This window comes from Hipposideros armiger, unplaced genomic scaffold (assembly GCF_001890085.2).
Source record: "Hipposideros armiger isolate ML-2016 unplaced genomic scaffold, ASM189008v1 scaffold_2364, whole genome shotgun sequence".
NCBI lineage: Eukaryota > Metazoa > Chordata > Mammalia > Chiroptera > Hipposideridae > Hipposideros > Hipposideros armiger.
In genome coordinates this window covers 47-10,311 of record NW_017733701.1, presented here as the reverse complement: position 1 = coordinate 10,311, position 10,265 = coordinate 47, and the positions used below count along the sequence as shown (strand labels likewise).

Sequence of the window (10,265 nt, the reverse complement as noted above, 5' to 3'; positions counted from 1 at the left end):
AAACTTCTTTAAAATCTCTTCTGTTCCTGTCAGCATACATCTTTGAAACTAGTTTCTCTGTTACGAGTGCTGTTTTAACAAAACATAGATGTAGACTAGTTTCTCTGTTACAAGTGCTGTTTAAACAAAACATAGATGTAGTTTAAATATACCTTATCCCTCGTGAGCAGCATTATCATCAGTCCAATGTAGTTTAGGTAAATTAGCAAGTGTGGAGCCAGCCTCCAACAGAGGCCCCGGGAACCCTACCTCCTGGTATTTACACCTTCTGTAATCCCCTTTCACATTGCAACACAGGCTTGATGTGATAGTTTGTCACTTCTGAGATTAGGGCTGAACAGATACTGCAGTTTCTGTCTTGGTTGCTTTGTCACTTTCTCTCTGGAAACCAGCTGTCATATGGTGAAGAGCCCACTGGATAGTCCCAAATACTGAGGAATTGAGGCTTCTGGCCAGCAGCCAGTGAGGAACTGAGGCCTTTTCCCAGCAGCCATGTGAGTGAGTTTAGCTGCCAGTTCTCCAATCTACTCAAGCCTTCAGATGACCTACCAGTTTGACTGCTGTTTTCTATAATTAATTGCCTGTATGCATACTTCCAATGAAGAATATGCAGTTTTATGTAATTTTTTTCTGTTCATTCTAATTACATTATTGACATTTAATTTTATAAGTCTGAATCTAAGAAAACATTTGGATTTGTGGTATTTTGTATGGACTTTTTAATTTTTCCCAGTAGTTTATTTAATCTTACAAAAGTATTGAACCATGATGGATTGGAATTCAAAAAACAACAGAAAATAGTTCTTCACAGATAGTCTACATTAGGTCCCCCTCACAGTACCCTACACTTACCTTATCCTAATGGTCATCTTGCTTTATTATTATTGATTATATTCTCTGTTAAACTGAAAGCTCTGTGAAGGGCCGAGTCCATGTCTGTGCTGTTACATCTTCAGTACCCAGAACAGTGTCTGGTACTTAACAGCTACTCAGTAGATATTGGTCAGAAGAATTGAGTGTTTTTCACTGTGTTTGTTGAATGAAAAATTTTTCATTGTGTTGGAATAATGATTAACTTCTATAGTTTAATAAGTTGACTACTATAACCATGTGTCCTCAGAGGAATGGTAATTGTTTGCTGTGAGTAGAAAATATTCTTGGCATTCTTCTGGTTAAGTGTATTAGGTTTTTTAGGTTGAGTATATTAGGTTGAGTATATTATATTTTTATAAAATACATATTTTTATTTCCATAGCACAACCACTGCCTCTGAAGAAGATGTCTCAAGTAGATATCCCCGAACAGACAGAAGTGGGTTCAACAGATATAACAGGGATGCAAATGCTTCAGGTAATTTGGTCTCAAGTAGCACATTGGAAAAGAAAATTGAAGATCTTGAAAAGGTATGAATTACAAATTATTTAAGATTGATAAATTAATATACCATTTGGATTCCTTTTTTACTTTCATAGCAGCAGGGAGAGAAAATAAATTGAAATGTGTAAGGACGAGACCATGCGAAAAAAGGGTAAAGAATGAGCAGTAATTGACAATATCATTAGTATTAATTGGTAGTTCCATATATAGTCAAGTAGTACCTTTTTTTGTTTTTTCACTTTTTTTTTTTTTTAAGATTTTATTGGGAAATTGGGGGAGGGGAACAGACAAGTTGCCGTCCTTTTGTACTTCAGTCTAGTTCTTCACCTAGTCTAGATGTTGCTTCACTGGCCCATGTTGGTATTAGTATTGCGCTCTTCCCCGGGTGAGGCAGATCCGTCGCCGGCCTCTAGATGGCCGCTCATGTCGGCTGCCAGCTGCTCATGCTGGCTGCCGGTCATTCTTTATGGCAGTCCAGTGCAGCAGGGGCTGCAGCCTACGCCATCACCAGCGACTCACGGCAGCCCAGCTCCATGTCGAGCTGCTGTTCACCAACTTAGCTGGAGAGGGCAGTGTCACTGGCCCTCATGTGGGATTCGAACTGGGGCCCTGCTGCTCAGAGCTGGTGTCCCAAGCCAGCTCTTAACCAACACACCACTTGGCCGGCCCAAGTAGTAGCTTTGAATCACTGTGTTAAATATATTTTTTTAGATGTGTTGTGGCTAGGCATTTTTCTCATTTACTTAATACTTTCCAGTCTAGTCCTGTTGATGTTAAAACTTTTAGAAATAGAGCCAATTTTTGTTTTTCTTAATATTTAATGGATACTCCTATTTTGTCAAGTGCTATCTGTAATATGTTGAAAATAGTCTTTGCCTTTGGAACGGTTAGAAGTCTGTGTGGCAATGTGTACTTCTGTATGTTCATTATAGTATCTGTACAGATTGTCATTTGTAGACTTTCTTTTGGGTTCTGAATTAGAGCCTAGAGCCATCTTTGATGTTTGAAACAGTTTTAAGAATATACTTGTTTAGTATTATCTCTGAGAACAACTTAAATGAATATGGGCATACATTTATTAATCATGTGATCTCAGGTTTGTTCTGTAGAATTCAACCTCTGAAATTGATAATAATACTGAATTACTTTCTGGTTGTTGAAAATATGTTTTGTTTTGCTGAACTGAAATTATTCCCTGGGATATAAAGATTGTTTTTAGTAGAGATTTAATTTTAAAGGTTTTCTTTTTGTAACATTATGATTATTTTTAGCTCACATCTGACCTTTAATACTAGTTTCTGTGGTTCTCAATTAGAAATTTTAAGGAATACATGGTTCAGCAGCTTTCCAGGGGTTCTTCTAAAAGGCTTTTTTTAAAGTTCCACAAGAGTTTAGATTGACTTGCTAGTGGTTGGCTGCTTTCTCTGAGGGTTAGTGGGAAAGAAACCAAGTTCTGCAAGACCTTTTCAGTTCTGCTTCTGTCTCTTTTTTTTTTAATCCTTGTAGAATTTACGTTTGTTTATTTTTTAAAGATTTTATTGGGGGAATTGGGGAAGGGGAACAGCCAAGTTGTCCTTCAATCTTAGTTGTGGAGGGCATGGCAGCTCAGCTCAAGGTCCCCTGTTCAGTCTTAGTTATGGGTGGGCATAGCCCATCATCCCATGGGGGAATCGAACTGGCAACATTGTTGTTAGCAGCATGTGCTCTCACCAGCTGAGTCATCCTGCCACCTGTTGGCAGCTCAGCGGCAGCTCACTGGCCCATGTAGGAGTCAAACTGGCAACCCTGTTGTTCAGAGCTCGCACTCTTAACCAACTGAACCAGTTGGCCGGCCTGAGTTCTGCTTCTCTTTTATCACCGAGGTGGCTGACCCAGCCTGAGGCCCTGGATTCTAAATAAGATTTCTTTGAAAAATGTGTTCCATTGTTTAAATAATATAATTCAGTTCCTTCATTTTATTCATTGTGAGTTAACTAGCAGAGCCAGAAGAAAAATTGAGGACCATTATTTTTCTCTTTAGACTTTTTCATAGAGCCATCTCCTTTTCTTTTCAAAAAAAATCTATTTAAAAAATTTATTTTTCAGTTACAGTTGACATACAATGTTATATTAGTTTCAGGTGTACAACAAAGTGCTTTTCTGAAACTTTGTGTTTTTAATAAAACATTGAATTTCCTCAAACAGGATATTATCCATTAAAAAAATAAGATAATGAAATATTACTAATGGTGGTGATAAGCTGAAGAGGGTAGTTAAGCCATTGAGTATTAGAATTTGTTAAAGACATAGAGTTAATCAGAAACACCTTACAACTCCTGTATGCCTCTCATTCTCTGGTTCGTTTCTGGGATGGGTTCCTCCTTCCCTAATCAAGTCACATAAATTCATTGAAAATCTTCATATATCTAAGGTACTTCACTAAACTTTGCAGATGTATGTCATTTAAATTATAAGCAGTCAATTACTTTCCACTTAATAAACTTTGTAATTATATCTACTAGGAAGTATTAAGAGAAAGGCAAGAAAACTTAAGACTTGTGAGACTAATGCAAGACAAAGAGGAGATGATCGGAAAACTGCAAGAGGAAATCGATCTGTTAAATAGAGTGAGTCTTTACATATTTCAGTTTCATAGTTTCCTTGTTTTCTGGCAATTGGATAAAAATATATAAAGATGAAATTATTTAATTTCATTGTTGAGTTCATTTTTTTATTAATGAGATAGTAATTTGTGGTAGTAAAAACCATCATTTCGTTCTGTAAACTGATTTCCTCTGGCCAGTTATCAGTTGTATTCACTTAATCTTCTTTGGGGCTGTACTGATGACTGGGTTTGTTCTTTGTTCTTTGTTTTGTTAGAGCCTGGAGGTGAGAGGCCACTTGGTCACCACTGCACGCCCAAGGGCGTTGGCAGAGTTGCCTCAGGGAAGAGTTTTTGTGTGGTATTCAAACAATATATGGTTGCTGTTTTTTTCTTTTAAGATTTTATTGGGGAATTGCGGGGGCGGGGGGGGGGAACAGTGCTGGGGAAACAGACAAGTTGCTGTCGTTTTTTGTTCTTCAGACTAGTTGTGGAGGACGTTGATTCACTGGCCCATGTTGGTATTATCATTGCGCTCTTCTCGGGTGAGGCAGATGGGTCACCAGCCTCTGGACGGCGGCTCATGGCGGCTCTTGGCAGCTCACACCGGCTGCCAGCCGCTCACGCTGGTTGCCAGCCACACATGGTAGCTTATGGCAGCCCACTGCAGCAGGGACTGCAGCCTACGCCGTTGCTGGCGATTCACAGCAGCCCAGCTCCAGGTCGAGCCGTTTTTCACTATCTTAGCTTAGAGGGCAGTGTCACTGGCCCTCATGTGGGATCCGAACCGGGGCCCTGCTGCTCAGAGCTGACGTCCCAAGCCAACTCTTAACCAACACACCACTCGGCCGGACCTGGTTGCTGTTTTCTTGCCATAGGAAACTCCTGATGCCTTTGTGTGTATTTTCACCGCATTTTTGTCTTCAATTATATATATGTACCCCCAACTTTAGGTTTGTTACCCGTACCCCAACGTGTCTCTCACAATTTTTTTTAGCTTTTTTCCCCCCCCTTTCCGCCTTAGAATTTACTTTCTGCTTAAGAAGCAGGTATTAATGCTAGATCATATTTAGGTAATGGTGATAAAAGATTCCATAGTTGTGCTTTTTGGAAGACTTTTATAAGATAGAGGAAAGAGTTGTTTGCTTCAGGGAAAAAAGAACCAGATTCCTAATCCAATCTTAACGCTAACAATGAAAGAAGAGAAAATAGAGAGTTTTCATTATGTGTAGAATAATAAAGCTCTAAGCCACTAACTAAAGGCTATATAGATGAGGACACTAAAACTCAGAGTTTAAGTTTCTCAAGGTAATATGTAGTAATCACACAGTAATCAGCTGAGCCAGCATTTGACCTCAGGTATTCAAGAGTCCTAATTGTAAATAAGCTCTTCCATTCTTGTAGACTGCCTTTGATCTTGGTTCAAAACCCAGGCATTTTCTGTTGGTTCTGGACTATGGTATAATGAAGTCTACAAATAGTTTTGATGTTGATGGTGTATTAACACTGTGTGCCTTAAAGGGAATACTAAAACACCTGTGCTTACCGAGTTGATAATCTGGTAATGAAATGTGAATGTATTTTATCATTTAATTCTAAATCTTAGGTAGGTCTCAGTTGTAGTCATTTTAGGAATCTTGTATCTTTATTGTTGTTTTCAACAGATTAGTTTTTCAACATTATTTAGTTTGTGAGTAAGTGCAGACTCTATTTTTTGTACATTTTAAAATCATTTACCTAATTGTCCAGACAGAATACTACATTTATCAGAATACTGCTATCCAATAGCTCCAAGTTTTAGTATTTTGAATTGCAAGGATACATCTATAAACGTCTGCTTTTCCAACCATCAGTAAATAGTCTGCCTTGAAATAATGTTTCTTCTAACTAAAACTTAGAGTGGATTGTCTTTGTATTTACCAAATGGTTATATATATGGCAGTAGGATTAATATAGAGAACATAGAGCTAGAATCATATAACTTTAAAGCCAGAGGATCATTACCTCGTTTAGTGGCTTTCAGGTGTTTTTTTTTTTTTAAGCTCTAAAACCTTTCCCTCAAACAAAATGTCATAGAAAAGGCTAACATATAAATGGAACTAGATCAGCTCTATATGCCCCGATTTTTTTTCTGTATGCCTCAGTTCTGTCATTTCCTCATATGCTCACCCGACAACATGCATACTTATAAAAACAAAAAAAATCACACAAGGTTATAGGAGTACTTTCAGAACTTACACCTGGATTTTTTTGTTGCCTAATTTGATACATGGTTGCAGTTCGAGGCCTTGAACCTCATATTGCCCACATATGTATTTTGTTTAGCCTTAATTTGGGGTAAAGGGGTATTTGTTTTTAAATAAAAACTTAAGGTATTTATATATTGGAAGATTCACAATTAAAGAATTAAAGAACTCTGATTTTCTGCCTTCTCTTGAAAAACTGAAAGATCTGGCCAGAGTTGGCTCATATTTTGGTAGCAGTGAGAGGAGTTGAGTAGTGGGTGCTCCCTTTAGATGGGACATATTCCATCTAAAGCTGTTTTCAGAACTTGCCCTATTTCCAAATCAATTGCTTATATGAATTATCTTAGAATGTGTATTTTTGAAGTGTTTTTAATCACCTTCAGAATACTTTAAAGTATTTTAAAAACTCACGTATTATTTTCCTTTTTGTTTCCTTAAGGACCTAGATGACATAGAAGATGAAAATGAACAACTAAAGCAAGAGAATAAAACTCTTTTGAAAGTTGTTGGGCAGCTAACAAGGTAGAAGATTCAAGGCTCAGTGTGGGAAAAAGTATTTTAAAACTACTGATTGAATGTTATGGCTAATGCTAGGACAATATTCCTATGCTGCAATACATTAAGTATGTATATTTATTTCCAGTAAACAGTGGATGTTTATTTTCAAAATATTTCTTTTTCATTATTAGTTTCAAAAAAGTATCTACCTGTTATTTCACAAATAAGAAACATCTTTCAGTTATTAAAATGATAGGTTATGCCTCTTTTGGCTTTTGTGTGGTATTCAAATAATATGTGGTTTAAAGTCACAACCATTTGGATATATTTTATCTATGGTAGTGCATTTTCTCCCTAAAGGAATATACATAGTCTTTGTTTACATGAATTCAAATACTTTTGGGGAATTACCTGCAAATGCCTTATTACTGATGTGTGTAACCTTTTATGTGTTGATGATTTACTTGTAAAGATCTTTGTCTACTGTCATTTGCTCTTTCAACTTATTCTAAGTAATTTAGAGTAATATAGAGTTACACTATTTTGTATAACAGTCATCTTTAAAAAGGAAAGGTATTATAAAAAGTCCCTTAATATCATGTACTAGTTGGCTAAATATAAAATTTAAGAGAATACTTGAATTGTGTTATAATAAATTAAAATGTACTATTTTGTATTTGAATATTGAAAAATGTAAAATCACTTCAACTTCTGAAAAACATACAATTCTAATTTTAATGTAAAATTTCTTACGTTGATACTACCTTTTCTATTAGTCCAAGGTTTATAAGTGAACATGGGATATGTAAAGAGTTGTTTATTCATCAAGCCTGGAGAGTGTGTACAATTTCAGTGTATAAGAAAAAATCCGTATTTAATTATATGCATTAAAATCAAAACCAAAATATTTATCCACACTTAAAACATTTATATTTACATTACAAAAGAGTACATAAACAGAAATAGTACTTAAATACATTGCTTAATTTCTAACTTGGAGAATAACAATGACATTGTTGTTCTCGTATCAGAGAATTCTTGCCTGCCCTACCTCAAATTTAAGGGATTTTCTTCCTAACAGTGGATTTTTAAGAAACAGAATTATTTTAAAGACTTATACAACTTTTCTGTTAAATATCATTAGTGTTTAGAGTTGTTTTATATTATATTTTCATGTTGAATAAGCAAACCCCCTCCTTTAAAATACATTAAGAAATGTTGGCCTGATAGTTGACTCTCAAACAGTATACTGATATCCTTTTTATCCAGTTAATGTACAGAAGTGGCTTGAACATACCCATTTGGACCACCCCACTGATTCTTTTTCCTTCACTTGCCAAGCCCCTTCATTATTCACTATTAGAAAAATAGGGAAGGAGAGACAGTTGGAAAAAATGTAGATAAATGATAAAAATCTGATGTTGGATTCTAAAACTCTGTGCAGTGACCTAAGTTACCCCCCAACCCCAACCCCTTTCCATTTCAGAAGTTTCAACCTTGGCTGATGATCAGAATCACTTGGGTTGCTTAAAAAGAATTTCCTAGCTGTAGTTTCTAAGTAGTTTTAGGCTGAGACCCTGGACAGAATTTTTAAAGCTCATCTTGTTGATACTGATCATCACCTAGGTTTGGAAACAGCTGCCATTGCCTTTTTCCTTCTAGACCTTCCATTGGAGACTCTGGAATTAACATAATTTTAGCTACCAGCATTTTACCCCCTTTTAGTTTATTTAATAACCAATCTGGTCTCTGGGGAAGTTTTCGTGTGTGTGGGACGGGGGAGGGGTATAATGTTTTGTTTTTGTTTTTTTTGTTTGTTTTTTTTACTAAAAAGTTTAATGTTAGATTACCAAACTTGATATATTTGCAGAATTACTGCATAAGGGCATCCTTTTCAGAGAATAGTACCCAGCCTGGGAACAGTGATCCACTACCCACACGTCAAAAGTGGCTTGCCAGGCTCAGTCACCTTCTTCGGCTGTGAGGTATTCATCTCCCTTTAGTTAGATACCCTTAGGTGTGTGGCAGAAATATCAGTATTGCCTAGTTTCCCAGCTACACTTTGGATATTGTGAAAATGCTGTCAGTATCCAGCCTTAAAATACATTACTACATGAATGTGTTGGTTTTTCAGTAAAAAAAGTATTTTGAATTTTCTATTTAACCATATATAGTTAAAGGAATATTTCATTTCCCTTCTTAAAATTATTCCAGTTATTAATATTTCCAAAGACTGAGCTGTTTTAAATTTTTTCCTTTCCTTCAGTTTATCAGGAACATTTCCAGCAGTGATCTTTTACATAATGGTACCTAGTGCAAATACAGTGCCTGACAACTTAGGCAAAGCTTTCACATGCAGTTCTTCCATCCTTAAATACACATTTATGTCACACATAGACTTTTACACTGAATGTTAAAAAATAAGTAGGATCTGCTATACTATCTTTAAAATTTAGAAAAGGCATTGAGATTTTAAAAAGGTAACTTATAAATACATGTGCACTACCTTAGAAAACTTGGCTATTGTCAATAAAGTGCTAGTATTTGTGAAATTATTAGTCCTGTTCAGAAATAATATTTCTTATATTTCCTGGGAATTTGTGGCATAATAAAGCTTATCCAAAGTTCTAATGTGTTTATGATATTATTTTCAGAACATGAAGGTTATTAAGTTTAAAATGAACATGACTTGACTCTCTGATTTCTGACATGCATTACTTGTGAATTACTGAAGTAATCTCTATTTGATTTCTCCTGAATTATTTTATTGCACTACAGTTAACCGTTAGAGAGGAAAAGGAAGGCTCTAGGGTGTTTCTAAGGGAAATAGCACTGTCACACTTGCTCAAGTAGTTTAAACATGGAAAATTAAGTATCGGAGCAGAAGATACATGAAGCAATGTATTCTTTTTTTTTTTTTAATAACTTTTTAATTGTGGTGGAAGCAATGTATTCTTATGGTAAAAAATCTACCTCAGTTACACGTTTTATGTTTTCTGGATTAATCTGGGTTTTTATAACTAGAAATAAAAATGCAAGATTTTATGTCCACTAATACTTTGTTGAATATAATGCAAGTCAATGTATTAGATATATTCCAACACCATAAGACAAAATAGGTAAGACCTGTGGTTTGATAATTGATCTGATGTCCTAGACAATACTCACATGTCCAGTGATAGTCATCTTTCATCATTTCTGTAGTTTTATGATCTTGAATCAGTGCCTGGTAAGTTCCATGCAATGTTGGCACTTAATAGCCTTTGTTAATATTTTGTTAAAGATTCAGGCATATATTTTCATCTTGTAATGTAAGAAACCAAATACATCATCTTTTCTTGGGGGAAGGTATGTTAAGTGAGAATGAAATAGCATTCAGGAATCAGAACTTTAACATGTTAAGAGTCAGTGCTGTACACTCTGTTATTATATCTCAACCATTCCTAACGTATAACAGTAAACTTCTATTGCATTGGAACTATGCTCGCTCTCAATAAAGGACATCCCATTGACTAGCATTCTAATTTATATTACTTATCTTAGAACCCAGGACACTTTTCTTG

General features: G+C 35.7%; 1 protein-coding gene across 1 annotated transcript; it reads left to right on the top strand.

The window, feature by feature from the left end:
* Nucleotides 1-1,255: 1,255 nt before the first annotated feature.
* Nucleotides 1,256-9,333, top strand: LOC109378649 (PRKC apoptosis WT1 regulator protein-like; the record flags this gene model as incomplete). The annotated part of the gene is made up of 3 exons (XM_019634959.1): nt 1,256-1,403; nt 3,879-3,983; nt 6,644-9,333. Coding segments are annotated over 3 exons (340 nt in total), but the record flags the coding sequence as incomplete, so codon positions are not given.
* Between the last annotated feature and the right edge of the window lie 932 nt (nt 9,334-10,265).